This window comes from Coenobita brevimanus, chromosome 40 (genome assembly GCF_032717465.1).
Source record: "Coenobita brevimanus isolate Jiangsu-jjx chromosome 40, ASM3271746v2, whole genome shotgun sequence".
NCBI lineage: Eukaryota > Metazoa > Arthropoda > Malacostraca > Decapoda > Coenobitidae > Coenobita > Coenobita brevimanus.
This window is the reverse complement of record NC_136993.1, coordinates 59,928,761-59,951,254: the sequence shown is the minus strand read 5'-3', so window position 1 is coordinate 59,951,254 and position 22,494 is coordinate 59,928,761. Positions and strand designations below refer to the sequence as shown.

Genomic DNA, 22,494 nt, shown 5'->3' with positions numbered 1-22,494 from the left:
AAGTCAGGTTCTTTACAACGATGACATAATACCCAGAAAGGGTTCTTCACCTAATAAGTGCTCCAGTCATTGGAGAGATTGATGTAAAGTAACAGTTAATCACTCCAGTTTCAAACAACTTTCACTGGATGATTGTAATTTCATCTTTGAGTACAATATCAAGAATAATACTTTACGTTTAACGCTGAGAGATTTCCTAACCCACAGTCCTGACCTTCACGCTGAGCCAGACCGGTACTTCGGTGATGAGAGAGGCGGCCAGTTCACGGGCATGATCGGACAGCTGCAGCGGGAGGAGACTGACTTCAGCACCATTATCGGTCCCACACCTGGCAGGCTAAAGGTCGTCAATTACCTAAGGTCAGGAGCTTGATGGTGTAGTGGTTTCATTATAGCAGGTCAGTCGTGGTGACATTAGAACACACCTCATTGCACCATCATCCAGATGGCGACGATTAAAAACCACTGTAGTTGTACTCAGCACTCTGCCGAGTACTTTATAACTAAGGGCCTTAATTTTATTCGATTTATTGACTTAGATTATACTAAGCTGAAGCAAACATCTTGTTCTCTAAAGGGATGATAGTGCATATACGCAAACAATTATTCAGACTCATAGCACACACTCAGATAATCCTGTATTCTTATCTGGTGGCGATTTCTGTTTAAATAAAATCTTATGGTGGGATATAGTGTCATTGAGGTTATTTGTTTGTGGCCACCCTTCTGCGGATTAAATGTCTGGCTATATATAAACTTGTTAAGATCTAAAAAACACCCCCCAGAGCAAAAATGGATTGTTATAATTACGTCGGCTTAATGAAATTTATTATTTTTAAATGTGCCCAAAATGAATTATTACCCATAATATTCAAGCAAACAACTTGTATACACTGTCAGACTTATAGTAATACATGATGAACGTCTGCCTTATGGCTGTCCCTGTAATTTTTCGGAATTAGGCAGGGATAATTTAGTGAATGCTGTCACGTGAAATATGTGGATTCAACAGTAGGCTGTCGAAGCGATTGGTTTGTATTAATAAGTTCGTAAATAAAATAAGTATTTTTAATAGCCTGACTGAATAACAAAGCTAGCAATATCTTAGAGATAATATAAATTCATTCGTCATAGAAGTAAATAATTTTATCTTGCACTTTGTGCTCACCGTTCTTCCCAATTACATGTGTTATATATGGTGAAGTATTATAAAATAAAAAATAGTTTAGTATTCAACTACAGAGATCGGCAAAAGTTCATGTCATTATTATTTTTTTGCATAATCATTCCTGGACTACGAGAAAATTCTGTACTGCACAGAATATAGTATACTGTTTAATATTTTCTATTATATATGTATATATATAGAGATATATATATATATATATATATATATATATATATATATATATATATATATATATATATATATATATATACTGTTCTGCTCAGTACGTGGTATATTGTTATACATTTGCCATAAAATTTTCAACTTTTCATATTCATATAGTATAGTTTAGTAATTATTGTCAGTCAGCGAAAACTGTACAATTAACAAATTCACATACCATAACAATGTTTTGCACTTAATTTGTGGTGTTGGTTTGTTTAGTCATAATACCTTCAAGGAATATATAATTGATCTGGTGTTCATTATAAGCAAAAGATGAAAACAATATCTGTCTGTTTCTGTACCAGTCCATATTAGACCCACTTCAGGACCGGAGCTTCTCGGTGGAAGAGAGAGTCAGAATTAATCTTTCCTTATCTTAGCGAAGTGTGAATGTTTTTTTTTTTTTTTTTTTTTTTTTTGTAGGAAAAGCGATCCAAATGAAGGTTAAAGTATTGTAATGACTGTTTATGTGTGATTAAGTCATTGGTAGAACTAACAGGGCACGATCATATGCAAGCATCAGGAAAGACATTCTACCAGCATACAGTTGCAATATCCGGCCTGGGCTCGAACCCTAGACTCGGGGCACGCTCACCATGAGATGAATATGTTAACACTGAGCCTCCCCTTGCTACTAATGACTATTTGGAACCTGTCCTTTACCCACTCCTTTACTGCCCCATCGGGAGCATAAAAGCCTGAAGCGAGGCTACTTGGCTCTGATATTTAAGGGAAGATTTACTAGTTGTTCTTCCTTGAATGGCACTGTTTGAGCAGTGAACCAAAGCCACACTTTCGATATAGCTGAATTGCCATAGGCCACATACACACTAGGATTATAACTTTTTGATTTTTTTTTTCAAATTAAAGGTAGCCTGTATCAAAAATTTATGAACTTTTGTTTAAAAGCAAAGGAAAAAGACCTTATTCGTCTCAGTTTAAAAAAAAGGTCACCCCCAAATAAAAAATGGATTACCATATATTTAATGTTACCACACACAAGTTATATCACTTTCTTAATCTTGCTGTAGATTTTTTTTTAACTCTATGGAGTTGCACAGATTTTAGAACGGTTTAGAACTTTCTAGAACAGTTTGTACCGTTCTAGTATGATTTAACATTGTTTAGAACATTCTAGAATAATCTCAATATAAAATGGGATGCAGTTTTCAGCATCTAACAGTTAATCTTCGCAGTTTGCAGCTGAACAGTCAGCAAAATAATTGCTTGGTGTGTTACTGTTATATACTAAATATTTTTGTTTTTCAGATAATCATGATGTCAAACAAAAGTGATACTATCATGCAGAAGAACAAGGATGTCTAGACCAATAATTTGGTGCAGTTCCAGCAGTCACACAGAAGAAGAGGAATTGTGTCTTTAGAAGAATCTCCATTAGAAGAAAAATGCAGAATGCCAAATTAAATGCAAGTTGTTGGACGTTACCAGTTTCTTCGAACAAAAATCAAATTAAGAAAAGAACGAAAAGTCGAAATTTCCAAAGAAGTTACAAAATTATGGGAGAATAAATTGAACTTTCCACAAGTGTCAGATCAAGCAATATAAGCAAAGCTTGACAGGGTGCTAAAATCTTACGATGAATGTGTCAAGAGGGGAAAATATGATACCCTAAATAAACTTTTTGATATCACATAAGTAAATGGTCGATGGTTATCCACTGAATATAAACAACTCTACCACCTACAAGTGCAAAGCAAAGGAGAAATGGGATACTCAAAAGGTCAAGTTGCAAGTAAGGAAACCATTCACCCTTCAAAAAGACAAAAACTGCCTGATGAACCCAGATTACCATCAACATCTTACGATCTTTCATCTAGTGGTAGTTGCACCGAATCTGATGACAGCGAATGTAAGGATGAAGATGAGACTAATCATCCACCAACCAGAAAACACAACAGACGTAAAGTTGCAACTAACTTGGTGACATCCGCTGGAGTATCGACAAATAAAGCTGCTAAAATATGCAAACAATTGTCACATGATGGTGCTGACATTCCAGCTCCAAGTCAAGCAGCAATTTACAAGTCAATATACAAAGAGGCTGCTACACTGAAGGAGGAAATGATTGAAAAGTTACAGTTGGAAACATGGTCTTTACATTTCGATGGAAAGCGGATTGATGAAAATGAGTACCAGGTAGTACTACTTAAAATGAAAGAACCGAAATAAAATTGGATGTATTGCATTTGGAAAATGGCAAGGCTGAAACTATTGCTGAAGGAAATGCAAAAGTTATTGATGAATACAACTTATGGCATGGAATAAAAATGATCATTGCTGATACAACCAATGTTAACACTAGGAACAAGAGTGGAGTTATTGACAGATTACAACAAATGTTCTCGATAAGAGTTTCAACAAACCACAATTTATCGGTTGACAGCATCACATTCTGGACAGGATTCTCCGTTTGGTGATGGATGAAGAACTTGGCGCCAACACCAATTCTCCAAACATCGAATATCCATTTGTGTCTCAAGTAATAAAAAGTTATGAAAAACTAAAATCACAGGTTGTTAAGGGAACAGAAGAGATCCTCGATAAGTCAAGATGGAAAGATGACATGAAGTTTTTGTACCATTTAACACAAGTGTTTAGATTCCTCACTCTCATCTTAAATGTCGGGACCAACTGCCTAGCCCCGGGCTCCTACGCTCCTCATGGGGCAATGTAGGATTGGATGATAGATGGATGGTTTAGATTCTTTGAAGAAAAATGGCATTTTCCTTTGATTAACTTTCACAAGATACCAAATACCAGTAATGCGAGGTGGAATTCAAGAGCAATTCTCGCTATCCTTGCATTCATTCTTATACCTACAACAAGGAAGACTTTGGAGAAGATATGCAGATTCATTTCGTACGAATGGGCGGAGTACTGGTTTACTAATCAGATGTATAATGAAAATGACTTCAAGAAATTGTCAGCATTAAAAAAAAAAAAAAAAAAAAAAAAAAAAAATTATTGCAGAATCACTGGAAGCAGGAGATATCCTTACTCAAGATACCAAGGAGTAATCAGTGTGCAAAACGTGCAACCAAAGTGATGCAGGAACTTTATGCTACCTGCAGAAACAAAGCCAAACTGCAGCTTAGATTTATTCTGGGTAATAAACAGTGGTTTTAAGAATTAATGCAATTGTATAAGCTCTTTTATTATTATTATTATTATTATTATTATACATGTAAATAATTATACGCTTGCAAAAATCGATTTTTTTTTTTTCGGGGTGACCTTTTTTTTTTTTTCAACTGAGGGGAATAAGGGCTTCATTCTTTGTTTCTAAGCAAAAGTTCATCTACTTGAGGTACAGGAACATAAGGCTGTAAAAAAGTTATAACCCTAATTCATACACATAAAAAATGCCTTCTGTTGGCTATATGGTTACTACCCAACGGAAGAAATAGTGTCCTGATCTACTAGAAACCACTTGATTTATCATACAGTGTGGAATCACTTAAAGGTAACACAATATTAAGTCAGTGGCTGACAATCACCTCAATCTACCTCCAGTTCTTTAGAAATATGAAAAAGAAGAGTGTAATTCGTCCCACATATAGCTCATAATTAGCATGTTTCTTTCTTCCTCAGAACGTACCCATCAGACGTCTTGGTTATCACGTCACTGAAGCCAGCACGTCTGCCTGCACACCTCGCACTCATAAGACCCTTCTCTGGTGAGTATATCCGCTGCATCACCCAGTTATCGTTACTCTCCTTGGTTTTGCCATGGTACTCATTTTAACTAGCAAGCTATAGAGGGTGGATGCACACTTGAATCGAGTGGCATCAAATGCATTCACCAGGATTCAAACCCACATGCTACTAGGCTGGTACTTTCATAGCTAGCAATGCTAACAACTTGGTCACCGTTGGAAAAGGGTAAGCTAAGTAGACATGCCATCGACAGTGTTCATTGACATGACCCATGCTGTATAACCACCCACTTCCTAAATTCATTTGAAGTCTTTATTCCACCCTTGTTCTGATCTTTATTCATTTACAGTTTTGCAGCAGCAGCATCTCTGAATAAGATGTAAGCATCCACATCTTGATTCCATCCAGTGTTGTTTTATGACTGAAGCTTTTTTTTTATTTTTTTTATTAAACTTACTCTTAGGGGAAGTGTGGTTGAGTTTACTTGTGGGCGTGGTGGCATGGGGAGTGACAGTGTGGGTGCTGCAGAGGGTGTGGGTGTGGGCGGCAGGTGGACGTGTCGCCGAGTTTAGCACTACCCTCCTGTATGGCTGGGGCGCCCTTGTGGATAGGCCGCCATCAGACCCTTCCGTCAGTGCTTCGGGACAGGTACTACAGGAAGCACATCATTGACAGCTGTAGTAGTAAAAGAATAAATGGTAATTGTAATAATAATAATAGTAATGTGAAACTTTCTTGGGAACACACTCCCTATCGTTGGATTTATATATATTTAGGCAAAATTTCTAGTCGGGTTAAGAAACGCCGATGTAGAGTTTTCTTAATTTTTCGAGGATAGTTTATGGTCGATTATCGGTACTTTAAATTCAAGTATCACCAGTGCCCCACCACAGTCCATAAATGAAGGCTGAATGGCAACTCACCCAGGCAGTGTACAGCTCAGGCGTCTTGTCAGTAAGTTTCTTCTGGGTAAGTCAGCTCCATAATATAATTACAAAGCGATACGTGAGTGTTGATGTTCTTATCACAGGGACGCCTTTATTTTATTCTTGTTTCCTCCAGGCGATTTTATTCAACTTATGAGGGACAGTCTTAGGCTGAATGTGTTAATAATTGCGAGTGTGTAGGATTCCCCTATATTTTTGACAGTGTATGGACGTACTACGCTACCAAATACAAGTGTTAATGGCCTTATTCCACCCACAAGAAGCTAAAGTAAAACATGTCATATAATGTGACTAAACAATGTGAATACTTAGCTAAAGCAAAAAATAAGTCATATTATATTTCTAAACAATGCCAATACTTAGCTTTCACTTCATGCGGCTAAACTTATTTCTTAACTTTTGCAACCCCTTTTATACTGGTTAACATCAGGTTCCTCAACTAATGTAGTTTAAAGGGTGCTGCTAGTTTGTCCCTTCAAAATCTCTCTTAAAAATTAATGTAAATCGACTGAAGGTAGCAGGAATAAACCTAGCAAGTCCCTTACGCTTTACAGATGCTGGTGGGTTGGTGGCTGGTGTTCTGTCTGATCATCTCCACTGGGTTCAGATCCTCCCTCATTGCCCACCTCACCGTGCAGGGCAAATCCTCAACCTTAGACACCTTCCAAGACCTCGTGAACCAAGACAACTGGAGGTGGGGCACGGAACCCTGGCTGTACAACGGTGCGGCTCTGGAGTACTTTGCCAAACATACCGACCCTGTGGTGAATGAAATCTACCGTGGTATGGAGGTAAGGCTGAACAAAGAGCCATATTCTCTCGGTCAAGGAAGCTCCCTAACACTTCTTCCTTGGCGATTTATAGTTTAATACGGCAGGAGAATAGTTTAGATAGCAGAAAAGAGGACGGCGAGGTGTAATAAGCAAAATAAATCGCTGAGAAAGAGGTGTTCTTGAGCATCCTTAACGACCAGAATAAGGGCCAAGGAAGCTATTTACAGTCGTGAGTCATTGGCCTGAATCCTCGTGGCATAAGAGGCTTTTAGGCCTTTTTTTTTTTTCGTAGAGATTTGTTTTGAATTTTGCTCCCCAGGATTGTATTATGGTATTTGTATGTTAATAATATCGATATACATATTTGAATAGCATACACGAGTGCATCAGTGTATCAGAAATAGAAATAAACTAGTAAGGATGAGGTGCTAAGATGTACTCTAATTTAGCGAGAAAACAGATCATACACCCGCATTCTCGTCGGCTAAGGAAGCTACTTATGACCTTTTATTAATAGATCTGTTTTGCTTATTAAACCTTACCACCCTCCTGTATGTTTACGTTATTCCAATATCGTCGTACAGTGTTTAGATGACGTGAAGTCTATTACCCAGCCAAATCCAAAAATACATCGCTAAGGTAGAGGTGTTAGGGAGCCTTTTTAACTAACGGAAATACGGATCCTATTTTTAGCTCACGCTTCACTTCTCTTGTTAGCTGGAAGAAAGGCTTAGCCAGGGTTTAACACTCAAGAAAGTTCAGTTGTTGGCTGTTAGGAGCTTTTCAAGATTTATTTATTTATTTTTTTTTTACCAGTCAAAAACGCAATTGAGCTAAGGATCTAAAAATCTGAGAAAGCAAATTCCATGATATCATTATTTATATCTGATTTTAAAACATGAATATGATAGGACACCATTACCATATAACTTATCAGAGACAACTTGAATTTATACCTACTGTTTCTCGAGTAGTCTACAAAAATTTGAACTCAGCAACAGGCAGTCGCTCTAGAGACAGAAGTTTAGCAAAAATTATATCTCACCACCGAACAGAAAGCCATCGATTAGGGTTGAGCCTTTTAACTCCAGATTTTATTATATATATATATATATATATATATATATATATATATATATATATATATATATATATATATATATATATATATATTCTAAGTTCTTGGAAAGTATCTGGTGGAGTACCATGATATGGTTTGATAATGTGGAGTGAGTGAAGAGTAAATGCATGACTGGGAGGGTGTATGTGAGTGAGGTAGAGGAGAGAGTGGAAGGGAGAGAACCAGGATATGATGGGTGTATGGGGTGTGGTGGTATATCGAAGAGGAATGTGAACTGGAGAGAAGGCTGCCTGGTGACAGAAGACAGGGTGACATGGAGGCGATTGGCATCTGGGAATCAGTCGTCTGGCTATATATGAAAAGATAAGTGCTACAGAATAGTTACTTCTTAAAGCTGGGCTTTTACATGTACCAGAAGTTTGCCATAATTCTCCAGTTTACCGAAACATTGGAATGGAAAATGCTGTGATGTTTTATCCCTGACATATAACTAGAACTGCCACTATTACCATCGCATCATCATAATCCAGTGCACATAAGGTACACCTTCACTTGGTGGCATCGACTTAACTAGGCAGTGGGGCTGCCTGATTATAGGAACGTTCCTCATTCCCCTTCCTATCTCTCCAAAGAAAGATGGTGGACTGTAGATTTATGGCAGCTTTGGCCTGAAACCCACTGGGTATAATTCAGATGAAACTGGAGCCGCAGCTACTACTGCTATCACCATAATCCTGACGAAAGGTTTGTAGGTGAAGTTAATAAAGTTAGATATTATAACCAATAAAGTGCACTTTGTGAGTACGTGACGAGCGACGGAGCGTTTGTACATAAACTTATCACCATAATTTCATCTTGGTATAAACTTTGAACAATTCTGGTGAGGTAGTTGAACAATAACAGAAGAGGAACTGCGGTAAGGAAGAAGAACAATAGGAACTTAGTGTCAAAATCCAGCACAAAGCAGGATCATCGGGTACAAGTTGTGTACCGGTACGCTGGATGGGCCGGGAGCACAGATACGGCGTCGTGAAAGAAGCGGGTCAATGGAAGAAGTATATCATATCATAGATGAGGATACTTAAGTAAGGAACGGAATTAGATATCGGAAAGAAGACCAATAGAGGTAAGGAAGGACATGATGTTATGGAGGGAAAAATACGGTGATTCTCGGAGAGTCAGCAAGAAGAGGGGGGAGGGGCGTTGGTGACGAGACAAAAAAGGAAATGCAACACGTCGCTGCATAGTGTAAAGAGGACAATCAAGGAAAATATGCTATACGGAGAGAATGGTATTGCAATGAGTACAAAGGGGAGGACAACTGCCAGACATCAAATTAAAGTGGGTAAGTCTAGGATGACCGATTCTAAGACAAGCTAATGCAGTCTCCCACCTCCTATTACGGTGGCAAGGGGTCAACCAGGGGGAAATAAAAGGTTTAACAACACGTAGTTTATTTTTAGTGATAGAGTCCCAACAAGACTGCCACCGGTGTTGAAGGAAGGGAGATAGACCAGGAAGGTCAGAGACTGGAATGAGGAAGGAAGGAGAGACATCTCTGGTAACAGCCATGCGAGCCAACTGATCAGCATGTTCCTTGCCTGTGATGCCCACATGTCCTGGGACCCAACAGAACTGGACTGTTTTATGACAAGAGGAGATACGGAACAATGATTCCAAAATACAATGGACTAAAGGGTGAGAAGCAGACGGTGACTGTAGAAGGGACAGAGCACTATATGAATCAGAGAATATTACAAATAAGGGAGAGGTGGCACGACAAATATACCGCAATGCAAACAAGGGGGCAGATAACTCTGCTGTTAAAACACTTGCATAAGTAGGAAGGCTAAAATGATAAAATGTGTTAGGAGAGATAATCGCAAATCCAACACCTGCAGAGGATTTTGAACCATCAGTGTATACAGGTACTGCAGAGGAATGGTGGAAGAGATGGTCAGAAAACCGGAAACGGAGAACGAAGGAAGGAGAATTGGGCTTGGAATAGGGGAAAATGGAAGGACAAGCGTGGGGTCGCGGAAGTAGCCACGGAGGAAAAAGATATGTGCAAAAAGAGAAAACATTACTAACAGTAAGGGAGGAGTGCGAGAGGAGAGCACGAGCTCGAACTGCAAAAGGTGGCTTGGTCCTAGAAGTGGAAAACATGTCTAAGTCAGGACAGGGAGGAAGTAGAGAAGGGGTATGAGGAAAACAGTGCAACTTAGCATAGGCACGAAGAGAGAGTACAGCATGACGGCGGAAGAATGATGGAATTCCTGATTCAGCATACAGACTCTCAACTGGGGAGGACTTAAAGGCGCCAAGAGCCAGATGCAAACCGTGATGATGCACAGAATCAAGTTGTTGGAGGACGGTGTCTGAAGCGGAAGAATAAACTTGGCGAACGTGGTCAAGTTTGAAGAGAACGAGAACAATATGGAGACGAAGGAAAATAGCATGATCAGCACCCCACGACACGTGAGACAAAGTTTGTAAGTGACGGAGGAGTTGCAAGGCTGAGGTTTTCAAGGAGGCAATATGATCCTTCCAAGAGATGGGAGTCGAAAAGAAGGCCAAGAAAGGAAGCAAAGGTTTTGTATGGGAGAGAGGAGCCATAGAGAAAAAGAGGTGGTTGAGAAATAAGATGAGACTAAGTAAAAGTAATAGCATGAGACTTAAGATGAGAGAACCGAAAGCCATTAGAAGTAGCCCATTCTGAGGCAGCAGAAACTGCATGATGAATAACATCACCAAGGTCACAGATATCAGAATTTCAAGCATATATTGCAAAATCATCTACATAAAAAGAAGAGCAAACACCAACTGGGAGACAAGAAACAGTCCCTACCCTGAGAGTAGGGGGGGTTTTCAAGAATACTCCCCCAGTATCCCTGCTTGTTGTAAAGGGCGATTAAAAGGGTTGGCGGAGGGTTAGTGCCCTTCCCCAGAAAACAACTAACTAAAAAGACAAACAATAAGCCCCGGACAATGACTGACCAAAAGACGACGACCAAGGACCGGACAAAGGACATGGTAATCGGAACTTGGAATGTAAGGGAAGCGAATGATGAGGTGAAAGAGAGGGAGAGATTGTCCAGGTGCTTGAGGGTGCGAAAGTTGATGTATGCGGAATAACTGAAACGAAATGGAGAGGTGAGAGTGTATGAGAATGGGAGTATGGATGGGGTATATGTGCAGGAGTAGGTGAGAATGAGAGGGCAAAAGAAGGAGTATGTATAGTTGTGAGTAAAAGATGGAAGAAGAGCATAAGAGAGTATGGATCAGTTGGGTCAAGGATTGTGTGGGTAAGATTGAAAGTTGGAATACAAATGTGGGCCATTGTGTGTGTGTATGCGCCAACGCAAGATCGTGCAAGCAGAGTGAGAGAAGAGTTCTGGACAAATGTGGAAGTGTGCATGGAAAAGTTTGGAAGGAATGAGAGAGTGTTTTTGATCGGTGATATGAATGGTAAAGTAGGGAATGTGAAGGTGGATGGAATAGTTGGTGAGTGGGGTGTGCCTGCTGAGATAGATGAGAATGGCAGTGCGTTAGTGGACAATTGTGCTGGGAGGGGGTTGGTGATAGCCAATACCCTCTTCAGGCACAAAATGATCCACAGGTATACATGACGAGTGATGAGAAGGGTGGGTGGTGAACTGAATGAAAGGAAGGCAATGATTGATTATGTGTGTGTGAATGAAAGGATGCGAAAATGTGTAATGGATGCAAGAGTTTATAGAGGTTGGGGGAGTGGACTTTCTGACCACTACTTGGTGGTGGCAAGAATAAAGATCCAATTAGAATGGAGAAATAGAAGAAGGGAAGGATGGGAAGAAGGAGTATTTGTAAGAAGAGTGGAAAGGTTACAAGAGGATGAGAAAAAGGCAGAGTATAAGAGAGAAGTGGAGGAAAGATTGGGCAAATATGAATTGGAGCAGATGAGGGACGTGGAAGGTGTGTGCAGGCTATTCACAGAATAAATATGTGCAGCATGTGATGTGGTGTGTGGGATGAAGAGAAGATGGAGGGGTGTGCAAGGAACAGCGTGGTGGAATGAAGAGGTGAGACAGGCTGTGGCACAAAAGAAGAAAGCATACAATGAATGGATGAGAAATAGGGGCATAGAAGAAGTTTAGAGGCGGAAGAGAGAGTTATATGTAGAAAGGAAGAGAGAGGTGAAAAGATTATTAAGAGAGAGTAAGAAGAGAGCGGATGAGGAATTTGGAAAGAGCTTGAGCGTAAAGTGGAGGGACTGTAAGAAAATGTTCTGGAAAGAGGTGAAAAGAGTAAGACAGGGTGGAAGTGAAGTTAGCAGGGGAGTGAAAGATAAAAATGGTATATTACTAGTGGAGAAGGGAGACAAAGTGAGCAGATGGAGAGAACACTTTAAGGAATTGCTGAACATAAAGGATGGAAGTAATGCGAGTATAAGTGGCTGGGGAATGGCTGGGAGAAGGAGGGAGGTGAGAAGACAGGATGAAATCATTAGAACAGAAGTTGTGGAAGCAATGAAGAAAGTTAAACTGGGGAAAGCCTCAGGAACTGATGAAGTGTGTGGTGAAATGCTGAAGTATGTGGAAGAGATAGTAGTAGAATGGATGTGGAAAATGTGCAGATTGGCCTGGGAGGAAGGTAGAGTCCCGGAGGATTGGAAGTCAGGTATAATTTTTCCCTTGTACAAAGGAAAAGGGGAAAAAGAAGTGTGTGGTAATCATAGGGGCATCTGTCTTCTTAGTAAAATAGGAAAAGTGTATGGTAGGATACTTATTGACATAGTTAGAGAAAGAACAGAGGAGTTAGTTGGAGAAGAACAGGGAGGCTATAGGAAGGGAAGAGGTTGTGTAGATCAGATCTTTAGTGGAAAAGTTTCTAGAGAAGGGAAAGAAATTGTATGAGGCTTTCATGGATTTGGAGAAAGCATATGACAGGGTGGATAGACAAGGATTGTGGAAAGTATTAAGAATATATGGAGTAGATGAGAAGTTGTTGAATGCTGTGAAGAGTATGTACGATGGTGCGAAGGCTGCAGTGCGTGTGGATGGTGAACTGAGTGAATTTTTCTCTTTGATGGTTGGGTTGAAACCGGAATGTGTCATGTCTCCATGGTTGTTCAATCTGTACATGGATGGGGTAATACAAGAGGTACAAGGTAGGGTAGTGGATGTTGAAGTGGCCCTGGTGAGAGAGGGTAGTGTTTGGAAACTCCCTGTACTGTTGTTTGCAGATGATACTGTGTTGTTCAGTGAAGACGAAGGAGAGCTGCAAGGCTTGGTGGATGAGTTTGGGAGAGTGTGTAAGAAACGGAATCTAAAGGTGAATGTAGGGAAGAGTAAAGTGATGGTCTTTGAGAGAGGTGAAGTCAGTGAATGTACAGAGATATTGGATGGTGAGGAATTGGAAAATGTGAGTACGTTGAAGTACTTGGGTAGTGTGATGAGTAAGGATGGAGATTTGGAGGGTGAAGTGCTTGAAATGGTACAGCAGGGAAGAAAGGTTGCTGGTTCCTTCAAAGCAGTGATAAGAAGCAGGGAAGTGAGCATGGAAGTGAAAAAGTTACTACATGACAGTATTGTGATACCAACTCTAACGTATGGAAGTGAAGCTTGGATGTTGCTGGAAGGACACAAGTCAAGAGTGAGAGCAGTGGAAATGAGTTATTTAAGAGGAGCCTGTGGAGTCACATGGAGAGACAGGCTGACGAATGAGGATATAAAGGAGCGTTGTGGTGTGGATGTAGATGTGATAGGAAGTGTTAGGAGGAACACACTGAGGTGGTTTGGCCATGTGGAGAGGATGGAGGGTGAAACTGACGAAGAGAGTGTATGTGAGTGAGGTGGAGGGGGGAAGAGGGAGGGGGAGGCCGAGGATGAGATGGAGGGATGGGGTGGAGAGGTATATGAGAGAGGGGGGTGTGAGTTGGGAGCTGGGCAGTGAAATGGCGGGGGAGAGAGCGACGTGGAGGCGATTTGTTTGTGGCCACCCCGAACGGGATTGAGGAGTCTGGCAATAGATAGATAGATAGAAAAAAAGAATAGTGCTAAGAACGCTGCCTTGGGGAACACCTTTGTATTGTGGGAATGGATCTGAGTAAGTATGCTGAACACAGACTCTAAAGAAACCAGCTGATAGAAAATTCTTCAGGAAAACACCAAGGTTACCATCATTACCACGAGAACAAACTGTGCGTAAAACATGGTAGTGCCAGGCTGTGTCATAAGCCTTCTCAAGGTCAAAGAACACTGCGGCAACAGATTGTCGAGAGGTGAAGGCTGAACGGATATAAGTCTCTAGATTTAGGAGGGGAGTTAAGGTGCTGCGAGCTTTTCAAAAAACAAACCGTGAAGAGGAAAAAGCTGCTTGGATTCTAGGAGCCACATAAGATGATTTATCATATGCTCGAACAATTTGCAAAGACAGCTAGTAAGAGCAATGGGGCGATAATCTTCAGGGGCATGGCCAAGCTTTCCCGGTTTAAGAAATGGGAGAATGACAGCATTACGAAAAGAGGGAGGAAATACACCCTCTGTCCAGATACGATTACAAATAGCTAATAATAAGACCAGGGCCTGGGGGAAAAGGTGACGGAGCACATTATACTGTATGCCATCACGACCCTCGCAAGTGTTCTTACAAAGATGAAGGGCAGAGGTCAATTCATGGAGCGTGAATGGTGCGTTATATGAATGACTGGACGACAGCTTGAAGACAACAGGTGTACATTCAGTAGCAGCTTTAAGGGCATGGAATTCAGGTGAGAGATGAGAGCCACTATTAACATTACTAAAATGAAGACCTAAGCCATTAGCAACTAGATGAGCATCTGCAACTGACTCCCCATCTAAATGTAGGACAGGGGAAGGCATGGGAAGATGCATACCGGCTATTTTGTGTTTACGTTTCCAGACAGAAGCAATGCGTATATTGGTAGTAATGGTGGAAACGTATAATCTCCAACTACATCGTTTAGCCTGTTTAATAATCCTACAAAGAAGAGCATGGGCCTTTTTAAACAGTATAAATGTACTCTGTTCATCTGGTGTGTTGCGTTTGCACAGGTTACTCTTCCAACCTGCATGTTTAACATGGAGTGCCACAGTACAATCCGAATTCCACCAAGGCACACACTTCGAAGTAAAAGGATGGGACGACCTAGGAATCGCAGTCAAGGCTTCACTTAGAACTAACACAGGTGAACATATCTAAAATAGTAGAGAAGAAAGACGGAGGTATAGAAGGAACAGTTAAAGAAGTAAATGATGGCCAGTCAGTTTTCAGAGAACCCCATCAAGGGGGTCTGAGTATGGGACAGTATGTAGTAAGAGTAAGTTTGACAGGAAAGTGATCACTATATACAACGTCTGAAAGAACATACCAGTGGAAATCTAAAGAAAGAGAAGGGGAGCACAAGAAGAGATCCAGACAGGAGAAAGTACGCATTTTAGTATCAAAATGCGTTGAAGTTCCTGTATTCAATAGGGATAAATCATTATTAAAAATAAAAGATTCAAGGTGGCGGCCACGCAAATTGGTAACGGCATCGCCCCATACAGCATGACGACAGTTAAACTCTCCCAAAAATAAATCTAGGGTGAGTAACTGGGATAATAAAAGAGATAAGGCAGAGAAATCAATAGGAAGGGAAGGAGAGAAATAAATAGAAGCCACCGTAATCCAACGGCCAAGAAAAACACGAATAAAATGACATGGAACAGTGGTGTTAATGGATAAACATTCAAGAGGAACTGAATGGTGGACTAGGATAGCTGCAACAGAAAGAGTACCAGGACAGAACAAGAAACAATAGCCGCGGATAGGTACCGGAGGGGAAGACAAACGGGGTTCTTGTAAAAAAATTAAGGACGGACAGTGAACTGAAAGAAGATAGCGAAGATCATTGCGATGGGCCGTAAAGCTACGTATGTTCCATTGTGAAACAGACATATTTAAACTTTAAAACACCTAATAAAAAAAACAACAGAAAAATACAATCTGAGAAAGATACAAGATAATTAATATTAAAGATAAAATATAATAAACAGGAAGCAAAATATAATACTTAGGAAGTAAAATATAATACACAGGAAGTAAAATATATAACATAGGAAGTAAAATATAGTACACACGATGTAAAATATAGTACAGATTAGTAACATATATTACCGAGTCGTTACGATAGTAGGAATACGGGCAGAAGGTGGAACTGGTGGACGAGAGGGACGGTCACCATAGCCTGGAAGCATGGGGAAAGAGAGAGGGGAAGGAGTACTGGAAGAAGTGGAAAAGGAGGGGGGTAAAGAGGAGGAGGGGACAGAAGGTGAAGGAGGGGGAGATGAAGGAGGAAGAGGAGTAGGGAGGTCAGGCGAAACAGGGTGAATTTCAACAGAGAGGGTGGAAGGAGAGGGTACAGCATAATCTGCTGAGTCTGGTGTGGAGGTTAAAATATAATCCATAATCTTAGGGATGGTTTCATTGTCGTCATCGCCAGAGGGTTTTGTGTCACAAGTAGCCAGCAGTGGAGAGGGGGACCGTGACTGGGGAAACTGCTTAGATGTGGGTTTCGACAAGGTAGAGTGTATCGATTTGGCGGGGGGGGGGGGGGTATTCGTCGCACGGACTTTACGAGCCGGAGAAGCTGGAGGATGGGCAGAAGAGGTCTTAGAGTTCGACGTGGTGGGCAGTCTTCACTTACCACTTGAGGAAGATGGGGGTCGAGTATTACGTTGGGCTAGAGGCACAAAACGGCTGGTATGAGACACAGAACTGGAAGAGTGAGAGGAAGGACGAGGTTGGAAATGGGGGGAAGGATGAGAAGAAGGAACACATAAGGAAGGGGATGGAGAGGAGGCAGGGGTAGAGGAGTCTAAATTAGAGAAAGAATTAGAGACAGGAACAAGAGCAGTCTGTAAGGAGAGGGCTGAACTAGAGGAGGGTTTAGGAAGAGAGGAAGGGGAGGTGGAAATAGAAGTATTGAGGGGAAGGGAAGAGGGGACAACAGTCACAGGGCCAGGGACAGAGTGAGAGGTGGAAAGACGAGAAGTGGGAAGAGAAGAAGGGATAACAGATACAGAGACAGGTACAGAAGGGGAAGAAGAAATAATACGTTGTTAGAAGCAGATGGAACAACAGGAACAGAAGGGTAAGTAGATACAGACAGATGCGCGGAAGAAGGTTGCGAAAGAGAGGAACGAAGACGGCTGGTATAAGTGGCGATACTTTGAAAACCCTGACGATGAACACAAGTACGTCCGTCACGAAGAGACAGCCCCTCATAGTAACGAACTCGGGCAACTTCTGACTCATATTTATAGGTCAGACAGTTGCAATGAAAGGCAGCATGTGCTTGATCACAATTTGGCCAGCAATAGACAACAGCAGGGCATTCAGCTTGGGAGTGACCAGGTTGTGAGCAAAGAGGACAATGTTGGGAGGAAAGGCAATACTTTGGGGGATGGCCGAATCTCCAACACGAAGTACATTGACGGGGGAAGGGGATAAACTCCCCCACTGGAAGTCGTGTACCTCCAAAGATGACAGTGTCTGGGAGGGTGTGAGAGTCGAAGGTAATCTTGGCTATATTGGTAGAACGTCGGCAGTTACCTCGTGGAGGGACAGAATAACATGTCACGGTCTGGACTGGACAACCCTGTTCGGTGAGTATGTCAAAGATTATTGGGGAACACTCTAGGAGAGACCTGTTTCCAAGTTTAAGGGAAGTTGGTAAGACAACCTTGCTAGTACGTGAGTTATGAAGTTTATCACATTGAACAGGGATAGGGACTCCTGATGGGTCAACAAGTTTAGACATGGCTGCAGCTTGTTGTTCAGAGTTACCGGTAACTAGGGATTACTCATCAAAACAGGAGTGAAAGAGAACATTAGGACCAACCTGACGGATGAGTTGTAATTAAAAGAGAAGGTCATCAGAAGAGAGAGGAGAGACAGGTGGGATACTGAAAAACTTGGTCCAAGTTCCAGGGTCAAACAATGAGGAAGAAGGAAGGGGAACGGTAGAGAAGATAGAAGAGCGGGGGCGGGAGGAGATGAGGAAAGGGGATGAAGAAGCAGCGATAGAGGTAAACGAGGAATTACCGGAGTAAAGAGAAGAAGTACAGGAAGGGAGTGGAGACTGAGTTGCAAATGAAGTAGAGGAAGCCAGGGACGTGTTGCTAGGGGGGGTTGAAGACCCTGTGATGTCATTTGGAACCTGGAAAGGTTTTAGCATGATGATGAGGGAGGGTGAGGAAAAGGGAGCTGGAGATATGTGGACGTCAGGGAGAGAGGCAGGTTGGGGTAAAGTAGATGGTGATGTAACTATATGAGGAGAGGAGGAAGAAGACGAAGTAGGAGGAGAACAGGAAGAGAGGGAATGTGGCGGAAAAGAAGGGGAGGGGGAATCCGCCTGACCAGGAGAAAGTCCAGGAAGAGAGGCCGGGGTTGTCGTTGGGGTCAAACAATCGGCAGAACCTAGGGAGGGGGAACCTGTACCAAATTCCATTAATTTTTCACTAAGGAAAGGAAAAAAGCTCATCGTGACTGTAGAAAAAGAAAGGACTGTTTGGGCGGAACGCACAGTCTAGAGACCAGACCAACGACCCAAGTAGAGGTCAAGCTCCGAGTATGCACTCCCTACCCTACCCTAGATGGGATAGCAACATTGTGCGGGAGGACTAAGTCCTCCAGCACAATGCTGGGCCACTGGCTATTGGCCATGAGTTCTACTGCCAAGTGACAGCATCCCCAGAACCGAAAGATGCTGCCTAGCGGCAGTTCCGCCTCTGCAGAGAGCTACCTCTGCAAAGGTCCACATACTGGGGTGGTGCCAAACCACCATGATCTCCACAATTGGCCAGACCAATAGCCCATGAACACACCCATATCCTTCCTGTTGCATCTTACTCGAGTCACAGATGAGAATTTTGATGAATGTGGAAATTTCCACATTATTTAATGCCAAAGATAGGTTAGAGAGGATAGGAGAAAAGGATAGAAGAAGCAATAGTACAAGAAAAGAGCTTTGCAAAATTAGTTGAGACAGTGACAGGGACTCAAGGAGAGGGGAGAGGGTAGAGCAGAGTGGAGGCGTATGTGCAACATCCACCTAGCAACCAGACTCCCACACTTTTGGAGTGCATTAAGGTACCCTGCTATAGCTCCCCTACACATCGACCCAATCAACGTCTCCGAAACCCCCCCACGACGACAACGAGCAAGGAAACGGGGGTGGAACTGAGGTATATTATTTACTTTCTCACGTTTTCTCTCTGGATGTGCATATAGTGAGGCGCCATAGCATTTATCATACGCTCAGTATTCAGTTCTCTGCTTCTGACTTGCCGCGTCAGTGAACTGTATTGGTAAACGCTTGGCTAATGTTCGAATTTAAAAACCCAGAAATGGGGCGATTACCCTTGCTGATTTCACCCCCAAACACAGAGGGAACGTTCATGTAAATTTATGCGCGTAATGTCCGATATTTAATTGTTAGAATTCATGCAAGAAAACATAGTGTTACTGTACAACAGGAAACAAATTTTAATTAGATTTCATAGTGGAGCATGTTAATTGAAGTCCTCAGTACATTCCCTTGGAAAGCTGAAATTCCAAAGGGTGTCTTTGGTCTCATGAGTAAATATATAGCTAAAAACAAAATTTATTCAGTGTATCTTTTGCCTGCTGGAAGAATCTCTTCTCTATCTCACAGAGCACAAAAGGTTATTAGCCTCTGAAAACCATCGCGGTCGGGCCGGGCCAGGCCCGGTCGTGTCGGGTAGCTCATTTCTCAGCTGAACATAAACATCACTTCGCTACGCTTGCTCGCTCTCTTGTAATAAAAACAGGCTCCTATGGCTCTCCTTTGACTGATTACAATAGTCTCGCATTACTTGAAATATTTTTCCATTTCTCCCGATTATGAGATAATTAATGGTCACAGTATTAATACCCTCTCAATCCTGTGAATCACTCTTAGCTAAATAAAATCGTCTGGCGTACCTGGAATAGAATAATAGAATTGTCCTGACTGTCATATGACATTATGGTGTCAAGGATATATATACCAAGTGGTTTCCCCCTCCCCCAACCTATGATCCTAGATAAGCCTATGGTAATTAACGAAATCGTAAAAACGAAATACCGAAAGCATGTGTTGCGTGAGAGAGAGACACAGGACACAGTGTGAATTTTCCATATTCTTTTCAAACGTTTTGGGAGAAACAAAATCCATTAGATATGTTGGAGAAAATAAGACTTCGAGCTCTTTACTGTGTTTCCCTCCCAAATAAAAAATCTACTGGTCACAATGGATCAGCCGCAGTAAGGATAAAGTTCTTCCTTTTTCAGGTCATGGTAGCAGATAAAGCACTGGAGAAGATCAAACGTGGTGGCTTTTCGCTGATCGACTTCAAGAATTACATTAAAGTCGTTGTGGCCTCCAGATACACAGACTCCAAAGGCAACACTCCTTATTACATCAGCAGCAATGGTATATCAGTGTTTGCTGCCTTTGGATGGGGAATACGGTAAGTACTAGGGGTCACAAAAGTATCGGTGCACAGGGTGTCCGATGCCTACCGATAATATTCGAACAACTGCTTTTATTAAAACGTCTCATTGTGTATGAACAATGTCTGTTCTTATAAATATAACATCTGCTATATGTCTGCAAGAGGTTATTGCTAGTTGGTGACACATGACACCTCCTAGGGCTACCAACGTGTGGTAGGTCGAACACTAATGTTTCAGTGACCTTCCTTCTGTGGTCGAAAATGGTCCATGTATATTGTGCACCGATACTTTTGTGTTCCACAGTATACATATCCCTTCATCACCCTTCCCTGTTACGAAGCCAACATAACACAGAACCCAAGGACTATGCCCACATTGTACTGCAACATTCCCACCCACATACACCAAGCACAACAAACATCATACACCACAGTATCACTCCATAGATAATCCATCAACATAGCCTCAGCAGAAGATCTTTGGGAGCGACTGGCTAAAGTGGCCAGTATCCTGCAGTCCACTGGGTTCACGTCCAGAGTAGCATGGGGTTACAAAAGCAATGACAACCTATATGACATCTAGTGTAATTTATTGTTGCTGTCTATGTGCCATATTATTAAGGACAGGGGATACTTTTAATCACTCAGGCTCGAATAACTCAATTTCAGATGAATAAAATCGTTTGACGTTAGCTAGAACAGAACAGAATAATTGCCAAGACCACGACAGCATTAATAGTCACAATAATAACAGTATCAAGTTCCCATGATTCACTACCATTTCATTAAATTTTTTAGCAGCAGATTATACTGTACTGACGAACTCGGGCTGAACAGGGAGCAGTGTGTACCAAGTAAACAGTTAAATCGCTGAAAAAAAAAAAAAAAGGATTTTGGACAAAGCGTCCAGCGAAATTTTTGAGAGACTTCAGGACGTTATACCAGGACAAATTTTGGTTAAAAAATACTACAACAGGGGGCCCATTTCTCAACATTAAGGAGTTGTAATTACTAATTTCTTTTTAGCGAAAATTGTTTCTTTCTTAATTAAACAATAAGGTCATCAATAACTGCAGCTCCGTGTCAGCTGCGATAGGGATCATTTCCCCCTTTAAATTAGGCATAGAATAACCTCCTCGCGTTTCCTAAAAATAAATAAATAAATAAATAAAAATCTCACGGAAACACTGTATATAAAAATGAGCAATAACGATATTTCAGTCTCTTCGCAAGAGGTATTGGGACTGTCAGCCACTATGCAACACGTAATAATCAAATTCATGCTGGGTGAACTGGGGCAAAGGTGAAGCAAATTTTAACCCAGAGTCTGAGCAACCTGAAAATCAGGCTCGGGTTCTCCACTTAAGAGCTGAACGTGCTAAGTCATGCACTACTGGGTCACCCTATTTCAAGAGACTATAGCAATTCCGTAAAAAGGCACCATAGCACTACTACTACTAGCACTACTACTCTACTACTACATAGCAGTAGTACTGCTACTCTACTACTACATAGCAGTAGTACTGCTACTCTACTACTACATAGCAGTAGTACTGCTACTCTACTACTACATAGCAGTAGTGCTGCTACTCTACTACTACATAGCAGTAGTACTGCTACTCTACTACTACATAGCAGTAGTACTACTAGTACTACTACTCTTCTACTACCACTGCTACATAGCAGTAACACTACTAGTACTATACCTAGTACCTTGTACTAGTGCAAGCACTTCTATTACTACTGCTACTATTACAAGTAGTAGTAGAAGTAGTAGTAGTGGTAGTAGGTATACTAGCAGCAGCAGCAGTAGCAGATTCATCTTACTGTGAACCCAGTGATCTTCAAGATGAAACTGTCTTTCTCCTGCAATCCAGCATCCATCTTTCGAGGGATTAAGAAGGAGTCTGAGAGATATTTATATATCTAGGCAGCTGATCAGTCTGGTGATATCGATGCGACCACATGAAGGCGTCCCTCTCCAGCACTACCAAGACGGAATTACATGGTTAGATGGCTGATCGTCATAGCTGAAGCTTGTTTTATTAAAATCATCAGCACTGACGGGATTTCAGTTATACCTGCTGTGTCTTGCTAAAAAGGGGTGATTAAATACTAA

At 41.5% G+C, this 22,494-nt stretch overlaps 1 protein-coding gene across 1 annotated transcript in view; it reads left to right on the top strand.

Annotated features, from left to right (window-relative positions):
• The window catches only part of LOC145397149 (glutamate receptor ionotropic, delta-1-like), a 32,528-nt gene that overhangs the window by 7,003 nt on the left and 3,031 nt on the right, over window positions 1–22,494 (top strand). Inside the window, exons 5-9 of the mRNA XM_080270346.1 lie at window positions 208–360; window positions 5,006–5,091; window positions 5,535–5,719; window positions 6,573–6,809; window positions 20,212–20,390. Of these exons, the coding sequence (XP_080126472.1) occupies window positions 208–360; window positions 5,006–5,091; window positions 5,535–5,719; window positions 6,573–6,809; window positions 20,212–20,390 (840 nt within the window). The remainder of the gene's footprint in view (window positions 1–207; window positions 361–5,005; window positions 5,092–5,534; window positions 5,720–6,572; window positions 6,810–20,211; window positions 20,391–22,494) is intronic.